Genomic DNA, 23,738 nt, shown 5'->3' on the forward strand with positions numbered 1-23,738 from the left:
TTACAAATGAACAATTCACCTATTCTACACACACATAATCATATTTTTTTCCTCAACTTTATCACCACGCTTTGCAGAAAAACTATTCAATAGGTTATAATCTACCTCACGCTGAATATACATTAAAGGTTATTCTTGGAGACTATAAAGAGCAATGAAAAGATTTTCCCTGCAACCAGTACGAGCTGTTTCTTATAAATGTTTTAAAACAGTAAGCAGCACCAGGAGGCAGTAAAGCAGGTGCCTGCCAAATCATTTGGAAAAATATTGACAATCTCCAGTGCCCTGAAACTACATTATTAAATGCTTATAGCAAATTTATTTTCTGATTAAATTCATGCAGTGGGTAACAATGACAAATCCTTCCTGACTGTCTGAGCCCACTCTGGTGACTACGCAGCTGTGTGGAGGCTCACCACTCAAAAAAAATACAAACACTCAGCAAAAACATCACATACATTATGAAAAAGACATTTTGTTCACAAAATGCACAAACAATCAATCAATATTAAGTAAAATAAAGGTATTGTAAAAATGCTGTAAGTGTGTTTGTCTGCCAAACACCCTGGCTAGGATTGGCCACACATGGCTCTCACCTCTGACATTACAAGCAAACATGGAGGCGACTGAGTCAGAATGGCAGTTGCTGTCAGTGCTATCCAGGCTAACAAGTGATGGGCGAACCTTTTTTTTTTTTTCTTCAGTGTCTGTTCCTTCGAGTTGATACCAAGCGGCAACTTTTGAGGCTGAAAAGTGAAACCAATGCAGAAGTAAAAACTGCAGTTCACTGAATGACCACTTGAGGCTGACTCCTAAACAGAGTACATGGCTATAGACACCATTGCTACAATGCCCTACTTCACAACAAAAAGAAAAATGTTAACAGCTTGGTACAGATAAACGATAGACGATAGATAACTGTTTTAGTCTCGATAGCTTATTAAACACCTATGACAACTGTATCAGGGTACGTTTTTTTAATAACTAGCCTATTTACATTTTATTAACTACTAATACTATGACTGATGAATTACACATATTTAAGGGCTGAGTCTCTTAAGTGACAGACTGTCTGTGAGGCATCACTACAGTCTGTGAGTCAGATCTATCTCTCCCTCCTCCACAGCTCCACCCTCTTATCCAAATATGGTCACTTTGGGCTAAAAAAAACAAGATTGTGATGGGATAAAATGCCAAACTCAAGGCTTCAAATTGAGACATGTATAGCTGCAGCCATATTCCATTTGAAGCCTACGTGACATTCACCCTACAAACCATGCCTACCACCCATACAAGACACTCACTAATGCCACAGTTAGATAAACTCTGCTACAACTCCACTTGTAGTGACTAAATATGAGACCAAACATGGCAATAACCCACTTTTACTTTGATAATTATCCATGGCAATGTGATTTACCTTATAAGTAATTAGATTTAACCCTTACCCATACCCTAACCCTAACCTTAACCACCTCACTTTTAATCTAACACTTCATAGCCATCTAAAGCTGTTGGAACTAAGGGGTGAATGTGGACTGATCTTGTGCGAGTCATGTAGATGCTCCAGCTGAAGATAAACATACCTACTTGTTTAAAACAGCAGTTCACAAATCAACAGGTGATACCCAAGTAGCTACAACCCGTATTTGTATGGTTAAAAGCAGTAAATGTATCAAACCTTTTAGTGTTTTTATACTTTGCAAAATTGCCTTTAATTATCTCTGACACTCAGCATGTACATGTTCGACAACTAGTGCCACCTGGCCCACAATATTCATCTTCAGTCATCATGTATAAGTTTACATTGACAAAGAAAACATTTTATTTTAAATAACTGACTCGGCATCACACTTGCAGTGTTACGTACCGATTCCACATATTTGAAAGGTATTTATACTCATTTTCTACAGTATGAATACTGCACTTTCTCGTTCTCTCTTAATGTCAACGGTCAATCTGCTGCTCTCTGCTACTAACCACGAAAAGAAAAGTTGTTGTAATATTATAGCCTGTATACCCTATATAATTATCTTTCATGAAAACTTAAAAATGTTATGCCCTTAATGTAAATGTTTCCCCATGGTAGAAAAAATGGTACTCAATATCAATATTTCTCCAGGTACTGTATAGAATTTACAAATTCCACTATTATGACAGCAAAACTCTTTTGTACGTAGGTAGGCTGTGTAAGATCATTATGATGTAACAAAGATGTCACTAACCAACAACTGGTTGTTCTTTGAGGGGAAAGAAGCAAATGTCCCACTTACCTACAAAGTCTTTTTTTTCATTCATGTGGTGTCAGAATCAAATGGGTCAGGACTGTGCTATCAGTAACCGCAGTTTGAGTGCAGTATAGAACGACAGTGACTAGCTAGTCAGTGGGACATGAAATGAGGAACTCATATACACTTACATTTACGCACGGCAGGCCTGGCTACCAAAACAAAAAACAGAGAAGCTCAGATTACTACGCATACAGAAGGAGTGTAACTTCTCTGGTTCTCTGGCTTACATTTATTTGATTAAATGAAGTAAATTTAATGCAATCATCTATTTAATTATACAGTGCATAGTCCCTTTTCCAGCATACATACTGTACTTACTGAGTTAACTTCACTGAACTTAAGGAAAGCTCAATAAACTTACAGTTAGAAGTGGGGCCCTATTTTCCTAAAGTTGGGTAAGCACAAATGCAAGTGTAAAGTATTACTGTAGCAACATTTGTGCCAACATGCTCCATCACACAGTGTACACAACTCACAGTAAACCGGACCGTACACGTGCACGAGTGTGTGTGTGTGTGTGTGTGTGTGTGTGTGTGTGTGTGTGTGTGTGTGTGTGTGTGTGTGTGTAGGCCCCCTGTCCCTTGGTGACCTCATTTTCTTTGTGGCTCAGCACGGCCCTGCCCCTTCCAGACAAAATCCATAATTTCTATTTGATGGTGCAGTCAGGCCGGGCTTTCTGGAGGACACTGCCTGAAATTGATGTGTCTCATTTCAGGTCTACTGAGGACGCCAATTACCCTTTGGAAACTCTTTGAGGATGCTGGTGCAACACTCACTTTCTAGCCTCGCTCTGTTGTTTCTGTCTTTGCTCTCTCTCCCCTTTTCCTGCTGATTCCATCCTCTCTCTGCGCTCTCTTCCCCTACCTGTCGCAGTCTAAGCACTCCTTTCTGCCTCTACTGTATATTTCTGTGCCTCTCGCATCCCTCTTTAAACCACACTCACCCTCTACTGTCACTCTCAGTGTGTGCATGTTTGTGTATTTATGTTTCGCCCCCACCTGGTCAGTTTATGCTGTGGGTTAAATTTGGTCTAACTGTAGCAACAACATTATATTTTAATGGTAATACACCAGGCCTGAGTTTTGGATGTCATACTTGAATGTGGAGCCACAGGACTCTGGATTTTGTTACAAGTCATTAGAAAAAAAATCTTTTCAGCCTGTGAGCGTTAAAACCAGCTTTGTGCTGCTGATGAGTAAATGTTTTGATCAGGCTTGGATCATGTTAATTCCAACTATTGCTTCTTTTTTATTACTGAAATGTATGATGTGGCTACAAAGGATTATTATCACTCCAGTTAAATAGACATTATTAAAAAAAATAGCAACCATACTTTAAGAAATGGCTCAGTACGGTCAATACACCAACTGGATGGTAGAATGTTTTCCTGTTTGACTCACATTTTATTGCTGGGATCGATGCCTTTCTTTCTTTTTATTTTATTTTTTATCTTTTTGCTGGGGAAGTATGTCATTGTATCCTTTCTGTTGCTGTTAAAATCATTCACTCTGAGTTGGAGATTAAAAATGTTAAAACAGTTGCGTGTGTCCTACATATTTAGATTTAGACCACTTTGTGTTTATTTGTCAAGGGCAGTTAGTTCATCATGGGTGACAAGCCCTCTCTGACACAAGAACGACATGTAGGTGAAATTACACCATATAGCACAGCAACAGTCCTCAGTGTGACTTTTTTTCTGACAATAAACCTTTAGTCAAATAACATTTTCCCTGGTAAAGGGCAGCTTTATTGGTGGACACCACCTATTGGCTGGTGTTCAGAGCCAAGACATTTTACTTTCTGTTGTATTCAAGTCTGTGTAAAGTACATTCAGAGATTTGTTTCAAAACACATTCTAAATGTTAGAAACTGATTGTTGAAAACATATTACAAAGACCCTTTACTATATAGTACTAAATTGTGGAGTTTTTTGGTCATTCAACTTGGTCAGGTGTTTAATACCACATCTTTCTGTGATATGACAAACTCTGAACACATTTTAATTACCACTTTACAGAGACTTTCAGCAGGGTCAGCCAACAGAAGACTGCAAGTTTAACAAGAATTTTTAGCAGTTAGTCCAAGTGGACGTTTGTGTCTAAGCTGAGGAAATTCTCCAAAATCATTCTTGAAATATTGCGCTTGCAAGAATGGGACGGACAACCTCAAAACATTATGCCATAGACCACGTCATGTCACGGACACCAAGGCAGGAAAAAATTGGGGTTGAGTTTGATTATTCATGTATACCACCATAGACTGCACTAAAATGTATGTTGTGGCAAACCTAATACCATTCATGGTCACTTTTGACATTTGTTTTTATATACTTGATTTTCCCTTCCAGTTATGATTGCGGTCCTGTCTGACTAAATATAGCACTCTTATCTATGTGATAACTGTCCTGAAAAACATATCCTCTTTGCATTCCTCCTTTTAGACAGTGATACTCAACTGATCCACCTAAGGAGAAGTGCAGCTTCTTGCTCATACCCCTCCAAACAGAGTTCCTTGTATTAAACATGGTCTTCTTGATCTTTCCAGTATTTTGCTGTGATAATAAATTCACAATAAAAACATAAGAAAATCTGTCAACTCACCAGTGAGACTTGCTTCATGGTGTCCCTCCAGGATTTGTCAACGGTTGTGAAACGGCGTCCCTCCTCTGGCATCTGAGTCATGATGTCTGGGGAGCTGAATATGGGCTCCAGGTAGAGCCAAGTGGACTGCACCTTTAACCATTCATCCAGGATCTCTTGAAGGAGCAGCAACTTGCCCTCCCATTCCCTGCAGGAGAACATGAGTACATGTAAGTGGGAATACAAATTTAGGTATATAAAGAGGCACAACTACAGCTTACTACAACTCACTCTGCAGGCCAATAAGATTTGTTTGTCAAATCGTCATGAAGACAGACTCTCTGCACAGTTCTTTTTAAGCAACCAGATCAGATTTATGAGTGCAGACATCGCAGATCTATCTGCATTGGTTGCTATGGTAGCAAGGAGGCATCAGTAACAACACAGCAGTGCTGGGGACATGATTTTCCAACAAGGAAGCATGAGAAATGCAGGTCCATCACGTTGCCCTCCAAGCAATTTATTTTGGCGTCTGTGCACAGGCTGTTGTTCCTTGTGTGGTCCTCTTCAGCGCTCTGCTAGCAGCAGCATGGATCTGCTCAACACTTCTGTCACTCCGGATTTGACATTGTTGTTGTCTCTTGTGTGTAAAGACACACTGAAATCTGATTTGAGCGTCCAGAGTATCCTGGCTGAGACGCTTCAAAAAGAATCCAATTGAAATTGCATTTCAAACCATATCCAACTGCGGTTTGGATCAGATTTGCAAAAATGGCATTTTTTTCGTTTGCTTTTTTTTTGTTTGTTTGATTATTTGTTGGTTTTTGCTGTCCATATTTCCTTAAATCAAACTGACTACAATCTGGGATATACCAAAATACTGATTCAGGCTGGCAGTTTGTTCCTATTACAAGTCACATAGTCTTGTTCAAAGTTCCAAACATAACTTGATTGGAGGTTCAGGGTAAAAAATCAACTGTAAACAACTTATACTAATATTACTTAACTATATTTACAAAATAATTCTCCACTTTTTGTGGAAGGACAAAAAGTCACAGCTCAAAGGTAAAGTGGATTTGGGAATCCTAGATGTGTATTTATATTATCTCGCATTTAAAGCCAAGAGTCCTCTGATCTGTAGTTAGTGCACTCAGAATAAAAAGTAGTTGGGATTGTCTCTCTGAGAAACTTGTACAACAAAGAGATTTCTTAATCCTCACTGTTGTATTATCCTCTCCCACCCATAAAGCTAGATAATGGCATTATACAATTCTTATGTGATATTGCAAAAAAGGTTCGTAAAAACCTTTCCAGTAGCTGCTTTAGCGTCCTGCCAAATATGGCACAATACGTTTGTTTTAAAATCTTCAGGAAATCCTGTCAAACTGTGCCTGGCAGCAACAAAGTATTGCAATATTCTCACAAATTACAGAGGGTGGAGGAATTTCATCATTTGCTGAACTCAGAGGCAGATAAAAACAGGAAAGTAGTGAATGAATTATACAGTATGCTCAATGGAAACCACACTTTTTAGGATTCACAAAGAGCATCTCAACTACAAATCTGAGACAGAAAAACATTTTGAATCTTTATCTAATCTAAAGAGAAATTGTATATTTTTATCACGTGATATTAGCCCTAGATTAAAAAATAACAAAACTGAAGCAGTTTCCTTGTTTAAGCCTTTGAGACCAAAACAAAGTGGCTTTTTTTTTCTTTCGGCAACATAGAGAGAAGGCAAGGAGCAACAAGAAAATTACCCAAGCTAAGCGAAATAAATAAAAAGTAAAAAAGAAAAAAGTTTTCTTGATATTTTTCCGTAGTAATTTTCTCCTGCCTTTTTTAAACCTAATTTTCCGATCATTTTCTTGTCACCTTTTACTATTTTTTTAGCAATTTGTGAGATTGCCCCCCCCATGTTTTCCACAAAAGAAATGAAAAAAAAATTGCTCACATTTCAATCCTTATAAAAGGTGTCTGAACAAGAAAACTGATGCTGATCCAGGGCTTAAAGGGTTAACTTTGAACTAGCCCTTCCCTGTGTGTGTATTTTCAAACAAGCAAAAAAAAATCTTAAGCAAATCTTCGCATCTCTTACCTGATCTCCACCTCAAAAGGCTTAATGAAGGGTGAGCCCCTCATGGTTTGTGTCTTCACGATGTGATCGTCCAGCAGCATCTGCACTTCATCCACAGATGACAGGATGGAGGTGCCCGTCTCTCGGTAGGCCAGGAGGCTGAACTCCATGTCGCCCCACTCGCCAGCCATTTTTTCCATGGCCTTCTCCAGGGAGTGCTCCTTGCTGGCCGCCTCGCTGATGCCCTCAAAGCTGCTCAGGTGCTGTTCCAGGCGCATGGACAGGAAGTTAGCCACACAGGCTTGATCATCAGCTGGCTGCAGGGAGACACCAGCCACCTCTGACATGGCATCCCAGTGGCGCTCACGCAGGCCTGGGTTGCACAGAACCTATGAGGGAGGAGTGGTCCAAAAAAAAACTGTTATACTAAACATAATTTAGTGGAAAAGCATGTCAGTTCATACAAAGATTTATTAAGTTTGGTGATGATTTTAAAGTAACTGAAAATAAAACAATTCTTTCTTCTTAAGATCTTTTTTTTTCTGTTAAGGTCTTACCTGCACCAAAGGAATGTGCTCCTTGAAGTCCTCCACCTTAGTCTTCATTGTCGTGGCAATGCTGAGGGCATTGGGCACATCACTGAAGCCTTTCTCCAGCTTGTACAGAGTGCGCCAGTAGTTACCAACATCCCCCTCTACCTACATGAGTGGGATTGTTTTTATTAAAAAGACACCAGAAAAAATAGAATGACTATGAATGACTAAAGCAATGAATCGCCAACTATAGTAATAAAATAAAACAGTCTATTATACCAAAAACTGTTTGTGTATCATGGATTTATCACTGTCTATTTATCAGTGTATATATGTTAAAGAAACTTGCCATCCTGTATGCACAGTAGAGGTGGCCCTGAATAGGTGACTTTTCTACTGTTGGATCTAAAGGGCCGGATTTAATTTTCAATTTCACAGCTGATTCATCGCAATTGCCCGGAAAATATGATGATTGTAAATGGAGAGCACTTGTGTAGTGCTTTTCTTGTCTTTTTTGACCACTCAAAGCACTTTGGCACAACATGTCTCATTCACCCATTCACACACACACATTCACACACTGATGGCCAAGGCTAATGTACAAGGTGCCAACTGCTACTCATTAACCACTTACATGCACTAACACTCTGATGGCACAGAATCGGGAGCAATTTTGGATTCAGTATCTTGCCCAAGGATACTCTGACGTGTGACTGGAGGAGACGGGGATTGTACAGCCAACCTTCCAATCAGAGAACCACCCGCTCTTCCCCTGAGCCAAAGCCTCACGACACAAGGATCTTTCCCCTTTGGGCTTTATGGGGGCGCTGAATGTCTGATTTTATGTAGAACTGCTTAGTTTCTCCCCATAAATCATCACCTATAAATGTATCAATAAGAGCAGTCACATAAGAATTGCTTCATATTTTTGGATTTTATTATTTTTCTTTTTTGGGGGCAGACAATTGTGTAATTAGTGATAATCTGCTTTCCTATTTATTTCAGTTTCAGGGCCTTCGTTATATAAATAACAGCTGACAGGCTTCATTAAAACATCATTACTTTATTAATATCACCTACGCAAATATATACTGCCCTGTAATTTTGCTTTCCTTTTTATTAGTCACTTTGAACTCTTTTTGATCTTTTATTTCATCTTACGTTGTTCTATTTAAATGCATCTCCTTTTATCGAGGTGTGTTTCTCCTATATCTTGTCTTAATGACTTCTTACGTCTTCTACAAAGCTCTCTGTTCTTTCTTCCGCTCTCTCTGCTTTAACAGACCAGTATAGACAGAAACTGAGATGTCAGTCAAACAGTGGGAAGCAGACCACTGATGCAAATGAGTGTGTTTGTGAATTTTTATCCACTCTAACAAGCAACAGCACACAACACATAAGTGCTATTTGGACAAAGCAAATCAGAGCAAAAATACTTGGATGTATGACATACAGTATGCTTAAAGACTGAAATTCATAAATGCATGTGTAGGTGTGAAACAGTGCACAACAAAGGCAGCCTTTTTATATCCTGTCAAGTCACTCTGAATGAAACCTGAACAGCTGAAGGTTTCACAGAATGGAAAGTGAGCTTTCAAAGCATTCAGAATTTTAAACAAAGCATCATTCTCACATTTCTCTGTTACTGCTGACGATCAAAATTCATCGATAGGCACGCACGCTAACCATGAGTGCACCATCTCTAATAGAATGTCTTCTTGCAGAGCAGTTTTACCCTTCCTTACCCACCACATGAGAGCTGAGCCCCGGTGAAACACAAATAACACTGGCCACATCCCAGTGCACACAGTTCAGGCCTCGTATGATGGCATTTTTTTAGCTGCACGGAAGCAGTAATGACACTAAAAAATGTCCCTGTTCATTGTGAGGTGCTTGATGGTGTGCTAACACTTTTATATGATGTGTAACCTCATAACAAAAGAATTTCCAAATTCTGGTACCTTATCTGGGTTCACACCCGACAGTGGTCCGTGCAGCCACAGCTCATACTGGTTTAGGAAATCAGTGGCTGTCTCATAGAGCCGCAGAAAGGGTGTCAGCTTGTCCTGGATCTTCTTACGCTGTGGGTACTGAGAAACAGACCAGCCATAGGCCTCCTCCTCGAGGTTGAAATCATTGATCTTAACAGAGTGACAGGAAGGTTGAAAGAGAAGCATAGAAGGAAGAAAGAAATAAACAAAGCCAAGACAGATGGATAAGTAGATGAGTGTCTATGTATGAGTTTCAAACACCTGATGAAGCCTCTTACAACTCCTGTGACGGAGTTCATTCTACAGGCAATGCTGCCCTCTACAGGTTAAAAATTTGAAAGCACTTACTGTTAATCAACTCCAAATACTGTGTAATAATCAACTGTATAATGAATGTGTATCTTTCATCAGAAGCATGCCTATCCATTACCACCAGTTCGCACAACCTCTCCTCTCTTCAATGTTAGATGTGAAGTGATGTACTTCAAAAATCAGAGAGCCTTGAAAATTGTCTCATACACGTCTATGTAAAGATGCTCTTTTATAAGACAAACTGTGTTTTATCATGGTTTGGGTATCATTATAACTAAAATCCGTATGCATTATTCATTGCATTATTGTCCTACTGTGACTCTCCATTAGCTTGTATATAATAATGCTGTTGCTATAAATTACAAATAGACCTTTTTCTCTACTTCTTATGATTTGCAGGTGCCAGGGTTGTAACAAGGACCAGAAAGGCTCAGCATATAACTGCAGTTCTCAGATCACTATGTTGACTTATAGTTTCTAACAGAATCAACTTTAAAATTCTATTAATTGTCAATAAATCACTAAACAGTCCAAGATACTTGTCAGATATCCCGTCTCAGTATGAACCTCTCAGACAGGCTGGTTCTGGATTAACAGTTATTCCCAAAAAAAGAACCAAACATGGTGAAGCTGCTTTCTATGCTGCTGAATGTGGAATAGGTTGTCAGAAGCAATGCTGAGCACTTTGAAATCTAAGCTAAAGACCTATCTTTTCACCGCTGCTTTTAATTAATTCTCTATTATTTTGGGTTTTTTTTATTTGTTTGTTAAATTGTTCTTTTATCTATGTGCTTTTGATTGTTTGTTCTATTGGTTTTTTTTTATTGTTTCTATCTGTGTACTTGCCTTTGCTTCTTTTCTATGTGCTTTGATTGCTTGCTTTAATAGTTTTATTTTGCTTGTTTACTGTTCTTTTACCCGTGTTATCTGCAAAGCATTTTGGATTGCCTTTGGGTATGAAATGTACTTTATAAATAAGTGTCTTGCCTCCTCTCATTTGAAGCATTGAAATCATGTACCTTTTCCATGGCTAACTCCAGTTTAGCACTGAGAGCCTGGGATTTCTTCAAGTACTTGCTGAGATCTGTCAGCTCACCAAAGGTGATAAACTCCTCCACCTGTACGCTGTAGCTCTCCAGTTCTTCCACAAAGCGATCGCGGCACAACTGGAATGCACGTACAGAAATACCCTCAATAACATTTAACATTCAAATTAACTCTACAGCGCTACAGTTCTAATGCAAAAACATCCAGGTTCCAGTCAACAGATCAACAGTTTGAAAGATATAGTAGAAATACACACCTTTAGGCTACTCTGATATTGCTCCGTCTTTTCAGCAACAATCTCTCGGTGTTCCTTAAAGATGGACGGCATGCGCTTGAGCCACTGGACGGTCTGTGAGTTGAGCTCCATGTCCAGCGGTGAGAGGGTGACAAAGTCCATCAGGAAGCACAGTTGTGTGTTGGAGTCGGCCAATCTTTTCTCCAAAAGAGGCATCTCTGTGGTCAACACCTTATTCATGAAGGCCTGACCGGGAGTACAGGGCAACAACAAACACTGGTATAGCACTTCACCCATTTGATTGCTCCCATTGCCACAGTCCAGTGACCACCCTAAGCTAATTAGTGTTTTCATCTGATATTACAGACTGGACCTTTAAAGGGGAACACCACCTAAACCAAGAATTAAAATCTGTTATTTCCATGACCTGAGAATGTTCGGTCAATATTTGTAAACATAATGTACAATCTTTCGAAGCAGAAACCAGAGAAGTAAGTCTTAAACTTGTAATGTCTTGTGATCCAGAATGAAGTCTTGAGCTTGAGTTTCAGCACTTAAAAGTCACAGAAGTTTTTGTATTTGGGTGAGATTTTACAAACATTTTGGACTGTCTTAGACCATAGATCTTTAACATGTAAGTCCATCTGTAACTGCTTTGTGGACAGAAGTGTGAAGGCCAGTTTTACACAGTGAAAAACCTCACGTCAAGCTGCTCTGTGTGACAAGCATTTGGATTCGTTACCTTAAGCTCCATCAGTTTCTGCGTGTCAGCTGGTGTGCTCAGTGCCTTCTCTGCAATCTTCTCGAATTCATTACAGAGCCTGTGAGAGGAAGAGCAATACTTCAGTGACATATACGAAGGCTTTCCCAGACTTACAATCTCATTACGGCACAGCTTGGAGCATAGAGGCACCATTGGGATAGAGGCCAATATAGCAGCTACCACTGGGTCCAAATACTGAAAACATTCCCTTTAACTGGCACAATGTTTATTTCAATGCCCCAGAGTGGCTGACTAAAGTCTGAAAGATTTCTATTATTTCAGCTGTATATCTCAAACAGAAATTGGTGCTTATCTCTGGACTAATCTAGCTGCATTTTGAGATTTCTGTGCAGACGGGGAGGGGAAAAAAGTGAAAAAGGTGAACGAACTGACTTCTTGTTGACTTCCTGATGGTCCTTTAGCATCCGTTTGACCAGTTTCTGCTGTAGCTCCTGAGCCCGCTCGACGAGGGAGTGGATAAGCTTATGGGACTGAACCTCAAACATGCCAAGACGAACCACCTAAAGCCCAAATTATTGGTCAGTACACAACTAACATCATATACGTAAGAGATAACCTTCAATCAAGCAAAAACAGTCATAATCACGGAAAACATCAAGATTTAAAGACTGTTGCTTTTGAGATTGTTTAGGAATCCTGAATAATTAGTCAGTGTGCTGTGTGGAATAACAGTTATCAGTGGAATTAGAGAGTAAAGAAACACGACCAAGAAAGTGTTGGTTCAGTCTTGTCTTTTTCAATAGACTACACCTCTTCTACTTTTGCAAGTCTCATTATTACTTTCTTTAGATATCAGCAGCAGCTAATTGCCTAAACTATTAATGTAATATATAACTTTTACAGCCATTCCACCTCACTGATCAGATACCTTGCATGATGTGTACTGGATCTGGTCAGCGAGCTGCTGGTAGTGCACCATCTCTGCCATGATCTCCTGGAAGGAGTGCTGCTCACTGAGGAAATCCTCCACATCCTCCTCCGCCTGCGTGGATACCAGCGTGGCGTATTTATCATACTCGCGGACATACTCCTTGGGCCTCACACACTCAGCCCAGAACACTCTGCGCACCTCCTCCTGGTGGGCCTCAAGGATCTCTGGCAGGATGATGGGCTTCAGGGTGCTTCCACACTGGAAGCCTTGCTAGTGGAACACAGAGGTAGGGTATTAAGCCAAACAGAAAGCTACATTGTGTAATAACATAATCAGTTATTGTAATTTTAAGATACAGAACAGTACATAAATCATACACAATGTCAACATAAAGGTGGGAATGACTATGGTGACAAAAAGCAGTTGGAGCATAATCAGTCAGATCTTAAAGACCTGATTTACTGCAGTTATTTTACATCTTCTCAGGTGGCAATTTGTTAGGCAAACCCAGCTAAAACTAATGCAGTTGAATACAATAGCCCTGCAATCAGTCCTTCCTTTATGAACTTTAGGTTGTTTTGTTACATTTTAGAGAGGTGCTGATTCCACTTTATGATCACTCTGTTCTGCTGAACCGCATTGAATTAAACTGACGTCATATTGTTTCTATTATTTTGTATGACCCATTTATATCAGTGAGGGTATGATTAAAAAAAGAGGAACACCTCTTATGATCTTCACTCTATAATCATTCTCCAAAATATCACTAACTTGGATGTAAACTAGGTCTCGGTGATATGGAGAAAATCAAATATCACAATATGTTTGACCCCATACCTCAATATCGATATTGTGACAATATTAAAGGGTTGACTTTTCAAAATATTTACACACTAAGATATATGACCAGAAATCATCAGCTATGTGGGTATATTACCTGGTGTCACTCCCAGCTTGTTGAATACCAACACGTGTTCAGTGGCCGTCGGACCTTTATCAGCGGTATGAGAAACACCACACAGGCAGTTTCAGATGCTCTGACCAACAATATTGAGAGAGAGTCTGCATAGGTTGGGTGGGTGGGTCAAACAAACTCCGGACTTTCACCCAGGAGACAGATGTTTGTTTCCCGTGTGAAACCAAATGTTAATCGAGTTAGTTCCTCCTTTTTTTTCAACTTTATTTATTGTCTTTTTGAACAATGTAAAAGTAAAGTAATACCTTAAAATTACAATTTTACAATCAATCAGCTCTGACTAACTACATTCATATATACACACAAATGTACAGTATCTAAAACATTATAAAACAATAAAATATATACACAAAATTAACTAAATAACAATAATAACAATATTAATAATAATAATAATAATGATAATAGAAATAAGAAATTATATTCGCCCAAACGTATTTAAAATAGAAATTATCGCAGGGGCTGAGTTAGATGGGTCTGAAATAAATAATAATAAATCATCTGCGCACAAGACTTTATGTTACGCTTTTCCTCTAAAAATTCCACCGTAGTCAAGTGAAATTTGTAAGGATACCACATGAGGTTCAATTGATATTGCAAAAAGCAGCGGATAAGAAGCTTATCCAAAGGCACATTGCTGTTTCGCACGGTTTAAGATAAAAGGGAAAAAAAACTGACCCGTTCCCTAAGCTACCTCACATCAAATAAATATTTAGGACTTCTGAACCTCAGTTTTTCACTAGGTTTAACATCAAACAGGAACAAACAGTGGCAACAACAGATAAAAACCTAAGTATTAAGTGCTTCATCTAAATCTATATACAGAATGAAGGAGAAAAAAAAGTTGGCTGTTCTTATCCTGTAGAATCATCTCGCCCTATAAAACGGTCAGCATTACATATTCAAGTCTTTTAAGTTTGTAAGTGTAAACACAAAACTAAAAAAATAAAAAAGGAGGAGGAAAGAAAGAAGAAAAAACAGATCTATACCACTTATGATAAGCGTGGAATATCTATAGAGCAGATGATACTAGAAAAGTTGTCAGTAGGCCAGCTTGCTGCTGTAGCCAGTAACAGTATGTTATCATTTTGTATGCCAGTATTGTTTATGAATCCTATTAGTCATGTTGTTTGGGTTGACTGACAGGCTCAGGTTGATACTGTGTGGTCTGAATTAGTCAGAAAAAAAAAACTCGGCTTGCTTGTTATCATCTTATAGCCACAATCAACCCAAAATGATCCCTAAAGAGAGTCTATAATAAACCATTCAGGTTACTTGCGTGAAGATCAGTTCACTTTGGCTCTTTCCTGGTTAAAGACGTCGCCGGCAGCCTGTGAGGAATCAAAGCACCGAGATGGAGAGTCTGGCTGGGTAGAACAGACTGTAAGTAACGTTGGCATCTCCAAGTTTTCTTTTCACGTGGTTTAAAGCAGCGCGCTGTCTGCCGACCTCAGGACTCAAGTCTGGGGGAAAATTGCACCTGGTCTCCTCTGTATGTGAGTCGGCCCTTCGCTTTACCGAGATCCACGATCCACCGTTTGTCTGCGTAATAATAATGGCTCACAAGTATGGCACGAAGCCTCTCCTTTCTGGTCGGCTTCGGTGCTAGGGTGCGATGTGCCCTGTCCATCATCACCGGGGAAGTCGAAGTTAGCACCTCCGAGCAAAACATCAGTGAGGAATTTGATCACGTTACCTCCATCGGTTCCTTCTTTAATGCCGACCAGCCCAAAATTCTGTCTCCTGCTTCTGTTTTCTAAATCCTGCCATTTGTTCTGTAGCGTCTTACGTTCCTTGGTGATAGCTTCATGTGTTTGTTGTAGCGCTGTCACTCTGTCCATCGTTTCCCTGAGTGTGATTCCTGTCTCCTCGTAGTTGTCTCTGCCTGCGCCGAGCGGAGCTTTGCTAGCTCGCCGGCTAATGGCCCGTATGTCAGCGTTTGTGTCTTCACCAAGGTAGGATATGTCTGTCTGGATTCCTTTAAATTATGTCAGAATCTCAGCCTTTATCTGAGTCAGTATCGTTCCTCTGAATATCTGTAGCTCCTCTTTCTGAAAAAGCGTGGTCTCAGGTGTAGTCTCAGGTGTAGTCCCCGTTGAGTTATCGGCCATCTTTCGACTGCCGTGTGTGAATGGAGTTACCGTTTTCTGAGTTTGTGTCGTTTTACCTCTTCATCGGCGCAAACTCTTCCTCATATAAGGACTTTTTGTTGTCGGGTAAAATATATGTGGGTTGTGTCTAGTTTTATCGATCAATGGAGGTTTAAATGTCAATGTTTAATATTTTCTATCACTGGAGCTCCTCTCCTTTGCTACCTACCCCATCAAGCGGAAACCGGAAGTCAATTGAGTTATTTCACAATTTCACAATATTTCACAATGTAGTGCTAGTTTTTGTGGCATGTAGTCTTGTGACATAATTGATGTATATTACATGGCGTTAGGTTAGTGACAAACATACACATTTCAAGCCAAACCATTATGTTTTTTTTTGTCTCTGAATCTTAGAATGTGCCTTTGTTGCGAACGAATGAACGAAATTAAGTTAAAAGTTTATTTTGAAAAGAGACAGGCTGTCTCTGAGCATCCAAAATCTATGCAGGAGAAGTACCCTGAGGGTCATAGTTTGACACTTAGGGCCACTGACCAAGCATCTATATTTGACTAGATGGGAGTAACAGTGTGTTGGAATATAATTAACAAGTGGAAAAGGCAAATAATATAATAGCGAGAGCAGTCTGTTAAGTTTAGAAAATTACATCGCTTCACTGTGATCAAGCCTCTAAGACCAGGAAAAGACAGCACTGAGATATCTAGTCTCATATCACTATATCTATATGATATTGTATAATATATATTGTCCAGCTCTTTTTTAATACCACTCTAAAACAACAAAAAATGAGCATAATAATGAGGAAGGATGTGTTGGAAGGCATACGATTTAGCCAGGGGTACTTAATATACTAGCAACACACACACACACTTTTCCTCTTACCAACTCAAGGTACAGTTTGGTCTCCACTCGAGGTACCGTGCTGATAGACCTGAGCATGAGCTCATACACATTTAGGATGGTCTCTTCATACGCTTTGAATTCTGGCTCAAACTTGATCTCCTTGTCTTCCAGGACCAGATGCAGCACAAAGCCTGAGTGCTCATGGGCTCGGTCTGACTGCTATGATAGTGGAGAGCAAGGCCAAAACAAGGCAGAAAAAGAGTTACTCTTTTAGTGTCTACCTGCTCATTTAGGTCAAAATCTAAAAAAAAATAGTTGAAATCATGTTTTTTTTATATTGAAACTGCTTTCACCTACCGGGTCTTGGGAAATTAGGTGTGTATAGTCCCTCATTGAGTTTAATGCAAGGCTCTGCAGCTGGGAGGTCATTAGTGTAGCCGCACAGTTGAAGAAAGACAGCAGTTTGGCTATGTTGCTGGAGGCAGGTACCTGCCCGCACCTGCACCCCTGGAAGTAAATGTTGTGCACCTCAGAATGCCACCTGGTGTAGAAAACAGAAAACTCAAAAGTGAGATTTGTGCGTTTTTATGTATGTAATACTCAACTACAGAGGCAAATATCAAATATTACAGAATGAAATAATAGGTTGAAACTTTAATGATACCAATGGTAAAAACTAGGCCAGAGAGGATCACTCACACATCATTTCAGTTAACTGGCATACATGACAATATACAGTGTGTGTATATATATATATATAAATATATATATACAGTATGTGTTGTGTGTGTGTTACCAATTATTTTGAGCTTATATAATGCAAGGTTAGAAAAAGATTCATAAAAACCTACTTCCCATGTCTGAGTATTTTTAAGACTTAAGTTTATTTAATACCTATTACGGCCTTACTTTTAGATTCAGTGCCTTTTAAGACATTTCAGGATCTGCGAGAACCCTGGGACAGGACTCACCCATGAGTTCAGGAATTGCTCCTATAATAGGAAGATTTTGAAACTCAACTTAAGATAGGTCAAGCAGTTTGTTTTTTTTTTTTTTTTTTTCTGTAATTAGGCCCCTGAACCACAGAAATAGGTTGTATCTAAATTGAAATTGCTTTTGCTCTTCAACAACAACATTATGTTTCTTTATATTCAAAAGCACTCCTAATTGTTATTTAACTGAGCTCAGGTATGTTGGTGTGAAGTGATAATATGGACTCACCGTTTGAGGAGGATTTCTCTGGCATTATCCACCTGTCTGCTGACAATCTGCTGAAACTCAGAGAGCTCCATGGACTCCTCTCTGCTGTGGAACTCCTTCACATCTATCAGACGTAGATCTCTGTAAACAGGTCATCCAGGAGAGTGAGATGATGATGGGAAACATGGATTTACTACAGCAAACGTTCAGTGGGATAATATACCGTATGTATACCACAAACATTAGAAAACTACGGAACATTGTTAAATAATCCATCTAATACCGTTATCTATAACTAAAAGCTTTCCTGTGGTTCTTGAAATAAATCTGCTAATGTTCTTACAGCAACAGTAATTTGGGGAAAAAACTGCTTTCTGTAGGTCTGAATTTACACAAGGCATAATGCAAATATGTTGATTAGTTTCTGTGTAAATATCTTCAGTTTTAGCTGAAAAAGTGCTCAGAACTGCTGTTACAGCATTACCATAATTATATACTAATGGTTACAATATTTCAGGAATAGAGTTTAGGGTAACATTCAATTGTGCATAATAGCCTCTTGTGTTGAGTAATACTAAGCGTATCGTCTTCAAACTACATGGGCTACTACTGTCTACTTTTCAAATGGTGCTCGTCTGACTTTTTAATTAATTAAATTAGTTACAAGTATCATAGAACAAAAGATATCAAAAATATTGAACACTACTTTTTTTCCCCTTTATATCTTTGCCCCACATTTTTTAAGAAAGGCTAATTTGACCAACATTTATCAAACTCAGTACAATTTTTATTAAAGTGAGTAAAATTAAATGAACTCCAGGTGTCGTTTTGATAAAAGTTAAAGACGAATTATAGCATACTTACTTGTGAGAGGCGTGCCAATTGCGCATCACTTGCATCATAGTGGGGTTGAACGAGTGAAGTTTATCTCTCATTCTCTTCCTCGCATGGACAAAGGCTTTGTTCCATGGTTTTGGCACTGCTTCCACTCTGACAATGAAAGATAACAAAAGGACTGTAAGGAATCCCCTTCACACAAAATATATGACTTATAGTTCTAAAGGCTTCCACTGACTGCTTATCGAAACGCCAGTTTTGATCCAAGCAAAACAAGAAATCTCTATGTCGCCTGATTGTGAAAATCTTGTGAAACAGCATAAGTAAAGGAACTTTACACTTCAAAAGCTAAAACAATGTCCAACCATAAATCAGTTTCAAATATTGTATAAAAATATTGTAGAAAAATATGATTTTCATGAGGTACGGGGACAAAGAGAAGGTCTGACAATCATCAGCCATGTACAGGGGCTACTGTTTATACGTATATATGGTTACTTAATTTTTCTTAGTTTATCTTACCCATTTTTTCTGTAAATAATAATGTAAAATTGTAGATATTTATTTTGGGGCATGTGAGTATATGCATATATGCTAAATTTATTAGTGTAGGGGTTTAAATTAATAAGGAAGCTGGTTCACTATAAATCAGTGACATATGGAGAAGGGGTGGGATTAAATAGGTTTGTACTTCTCACTCCTTCTTGAATATGCAAACCAAGTCATTTTGTCTTTGACCATTTCTTTTGCTTTATGATCTTGATTATCTGTGAATATTATCTTTTTTTTGTCTGTCTGCTGTATAATCGCTTCTCTATTTCCTTTTTTTACATGATTGAAATAGATCAAATTAAAATTTAAAAAAATAAACACGCAGCATTCTCTGTCATGTCCTGCTGACTTACTCAAGTCTGTGTGGGGGCGGGACTTTAACCTCGTCCTCGTTGTCCTCCTCTGAACCTCTGAATGTATATTTCACTGCAATCACACACAAAAGACATTTAAAAAAACTATATCATATTACCACATTCTTATGCATTACACATTATCCAGTCACTAAATATTTTTTGGGTAACACTGCTAGTTTGTAAAACCTGAAGTATATTAAAATAATTACAGATTGCTGTCTTGACGCTGAGCAGGTAGTCCTCCTTAATCTCATCAACCAGCAGCTCCAGCGGTGCGCTGAGGCTCCTCAGGCGCCGGGGGACCATCCTCTGAATGTTCTTCAGCCAACAGTCCTCCAGAGGAGCCACGCTCTCCAGGTCTATGCCTTTCTGGATGTAGTAGTTATACCTCTGAATAGAGGGATAGAATATTATGGGATATTATTAACATTGACATTTTAAACAAAAAATACCTGACATAATTTTATTTTTTATTTGTTTTTGGTGACAGTGCTGATTACTGGATGATGGCAAAATATCTACATCCATGACCTCATTGAGAGTCAGCTTTGATTTTTATCGAGCATATGATTTTAAGGGTAAATATTCATATCCACTGTTGACCTTTTGAGAACTGAACAAATTAGCTTTATTTTTTCAGAAACACCAAAGGATGGCAATGAGCCATGAGAGAAGAAATTATCCCAAAACTACCAAGAAATTTGTAAGAAGTACATGAAAATTAGTATTTAAAGAAAAAATTACATAACAATTTAAAATTAAATTACTTTTTTAAACAAGGAAATTACCTTAAAAAGATGCTTACAATGAATAATAATTCTGTAACATAATTTCAAATATGTAATTATGATAACTATGAATATATTTTCCCCTTGCTTTTTTGCTTTTTCCCTGGATATTTCTAAAAAAAATATTTTCTAAGTCTACTTATTTCTTTCAATTCTTGGGACATTTCTATTTTTTTGTTTTTGAAGGACATCACATCAATTTGCTCAGGGTTCAGAACTTGTAAGGGCGTCTGTAAGCTGCACAAAAAAGGTGGTGTTGCTCCAGGTTTTAAAGGGTTAGTTATAACACGGGTTTATTGATTTTACGTGAAGACAAAAGACTGCACTGAAAGGGAAAGATACCTAGCAACTGCCACAACTGAGACCGACAAAACTAAACAGTGATTAAATGCTACCATATCAAGTGTCTTGAAAGACTATGTGAAAGTAAGATGTGCACAATGTCTTCAATATGAGCACCCATGGAAAAAGAGGGCCAGTGGTATTATATATGGTATCAAGATTATTTTGCATTTTACCATTTCACGATTATTCTTTGCTGTGGATTTGGAGGGGCCACATGAAGGAGAGTCCTCTTCCTCCTCCTGGCTACAAAGAGTGAAAGAAAAGGCAAAACAGGAGTTACAACAATTGCCACTTTATGATAAACACAATATTTCCACCCCTAAGCAGTGTGATATAACAGCGGTGTAACTGTTTACAGTACAAAGATTTCTTTTGACAAGACAAAATTTAAATGTTATTGTTGAAGTTAGTCATGTGCTTCTAGTGCTTCCAGACCACATGGAGGACACACTGATGTTGAAATGACTAAATACATAAAAGAAATGTCATGATGGATGATTTAATCTTCACAAAAATAGAGTAACTCACCATATGAATTTAACCAGAGTTTCACGGAGATTCTTGCGCTTTTTAATGAGCTGCGTGCGGCTGCTGCTGAAGCGCTTGGAGGTCCCATGGATCCGCACGGCCCTCCTGCTCTGGAGCAGGTTCTGGCCCCTGCCATAACTTGGTCTACTGTCCGCACCATCAAACTCATCTCCTACAACACACACAGGGCAGATAGTTCAAATAGAATTGTAATATAGGCTCCCTTGTAAAAAAAAAATGGAAAAAAAACATCAGTATCTCAGAATATGTGATTTGAGTAAGGATAATCTATTTCATCTTTTATCTCATTTAAAGTTGTAAGGTACTGTACTTTATTTATGAGTAGTGGAGAGGCTGGGGAGCAGCTTCATTTGTTTTTATACATCCTGAACCTCCACGCTCTAACAAAGAGTTTTCCATGAGCCTCCCTGAGTGACTGGGGAGAAAATGCATGAGCCTCTCTCCACCATAAATAACCATATTTCACAGTTGCGGACTATGATAAATGGTGTGATTTTTTTTTGGTTTGTTTATTTTTTGAAAACATGCCTTTAAAACCCACTTGCTGGTGTTGTTGTTCTGAGAATATTTAAAATAAATACAAAACAGTTTAGTTTTCTTGTGCTGCGTTCAGGCGCCTCTCACAGGCTATTTGAGCCTTTGAGACTTGAGCAAATTGGTTTGATTTCATTTAAAAACGCGGGGAGAAAAGGCAACGACCAACTTGGCAAGAAATGTCCAACAAGTTGCAAGAAATTTAGTAAAAGGTGACAAGAAAATTTCCTAATAATTAGCTTTGAAAGAAGAGGGGGGGGTTATTGTAAAATGATCCAAAAATATGGGAGAAATGTACAGAAAGTTATGTATGTTATAATAATTTTACATTTGAAATTATGTTACAGAAACTATATAAGATTATATATAAAACGTTTTGGGGTTTTTTTCAGCACTTTTTTCAGGCTTTTTGTTTTTATTATTATTATATCAGTGCTTTTTTGTAACTATTTCACTATTTTTGGCTAATTTTAATTTTTGTCTCATTAAGTTGTATGTTGCCTTCTACCCGTATTTAAAAGAAAATTCAAGCCAATTTGCTTAGGTTTAACAAAAATAATTAATTTAATGTATTTATGACTTAATTGTTTAATTAATTTGACTAAATCAAAAAACATGATCCCTCCCACAATAAACTCACTTCTCTCAGCTGTAGCAGTTCCTTGAGGTCTCTGGAGGAGAGGATACAGAGAAAATGTAGGCTTTGTGTCCATCCACGGCTGTTTTCTGTGGACCTGGACAATGGACAGTGGACAGTTAACTACTCAGTTGGTGATTTTTTGACACAAATAAGTTGAGAGAGAAAAAAACATGCGACCGAAAAACTTAGAAAATAGTACTGAGTGACATGGATGCGCACGACACCGGGCTTTTTCAGTTTTACTGTCAAGTTTCCACATAAACAGCACAGAAAGTGTTTGCTCGTGTCACGGTCAGTAAAGCGAACGTTAAATAAGCGGAAGTTAATACGGTCAGTTCAAAGTTTTTACGCTAACAAAGCACGTAGTGTTGTCTAAACTTACCTGTGGTGGAATTGGTGGAAAGAAGTCGTGACTATCGGTAAATTTAGCTTTCTTCCTGACGGAACTCATTTTGGTACTTTAGTTATCATAAGCTAACGCTAGCTCCTTCACTTGTGTTGTTGCTAGGGCCGTTGCTAAGGAAGCAAAAGAATACTCGCGTGAACTCCTCAGCACCAGCAAGAGTTACCGTCAAAGGAATGTTAATATTTGTTAATCAGTAATTAGCACATTCGTAAGCCCCTAATACAGTTTAATTTCTGTATATATTTCAAAAAGCGCAACGTTAAATTTAAGGGTGACTAAACTGTTTCTGTCGTGACTTGAGTACCAGTTTCCCTTAACTAAGGGACTGTTCTTTATTTATCAGGGGAGGGGGGTTTGCCGGACAATTTTTTTTTTTTGGCTTCAACCCTGAAGCTGAAAAAGGCCTTTGTCATGCATGCAGGAGAGCAGAATTTAATGTTTATTTTTACAGGATTTTTGTTTCAGTGACATTTTGTTTTTGATGAAATATCACAATTTTAAGCTTATATTTGATTACGGTTCTTGATAAAAGCCTTGTGTTAAAGGACCCTCATACAATAATTTGTTTTCACAGTTTCTGGCTATGATAAATGATGTAATTGCCATGAGTTTAAACAGAGCCTACCTTTTTAACCCACTTACAGGTTTGGGTGTTATTTTAAATAAATACAAAATACAACCATTTAAAGTTGAATGTCCCTCCCCTAAGCCAAATCATTAACATGACTCCGTCCCAGTACTTAAAAATATATATAATTGAATTGCCTCCCCCATTTTGCAACACCCCCTACCCTATCATAAGTAATGAACAGTCCCTAAACTTGCTGCTCAACTTCAGAAGGAAAAAAAATAACAAAATAAAATAAGTGGAGGGAATTTG

The 23,738-nt window shown here is 38.4% G+C and overlaps 1 protein-coding gene across 1 annotated transcript in view; it reads right to left on the reverse strand.

The window, feature by feature from the left end:
* The window catches only part of dnah7 (dynein, axonemal, heavy chain 7), a 117,230-nt gene extending 94,327 nt beyond the window's left edge, over positions 1 to 22,903 (reverse strand). The window contains 19 exon segments of the mRNA XM_042494683.1: positions 4,892 to 5,078; positions 6,969 to 7,336; positions 7,505 to 7,645; positions 9,442 to 9,621; positions 10,803 to 10,949; positions 11,087 to 11,311; positions 11,808 to 11,886; positions 12,222 to 12,349; positions 12,718 to 12,990; positions 16,691 to 16,870; positions 17,009 to 17,192; positions 17,873 to 17,992; positions 18,716 to 18,841; positions 19,594 to 19,666; positions 19,806 to 19,986; positions 20,903 to 20,972; positions 21,258 to 21,421; positions 22,442 to 22,546; positions 22,835 to 22,903. Coding sequence (XP_042350617.1) covers positions 4,892 to 5,078; positions 6,969 to 7,336; positions 7,505 to 7,645; positions 9,442 to 9,621; positions 10,803 to 10,949; positions 11,087 to 11,311; positions 11,808 to 11,886; positions 12,222 to 12,349; positions 12,718 to 12,990; positions 16,691 to 16,870; positions 17,009 to 17,192; positions 17,873 to 17,992; positions 18,716 to 18,841; positions 19,594 to 19,666; positions 19,806 to 19,986; positions 20,903 to 20,972; positions 21,258 to 21,421; positions 22,442 to 22,546; positions 22,835 to 22,903 — 3,000 coding nt within the window.
* Between the last annotated feature and the right edge of the window lie 835 nt (positions 22,904 to 23,738).

This window comes from Plectropomus leopardus, chromosome 10, assembly GCF_008729295.1.
Source record: "Plectropomus leopardus isolate mb chromosome 10, YSFRI_Pleo_2.0, whole genome shotgun sequence".
In the NCBI taxonomy this organism is placed as follows: Eukaryota; Metazoa; Chordata; class Actinopteri; order Perciformes; family Serranidae; genus Plectropomus; species Plectropomus leopardus.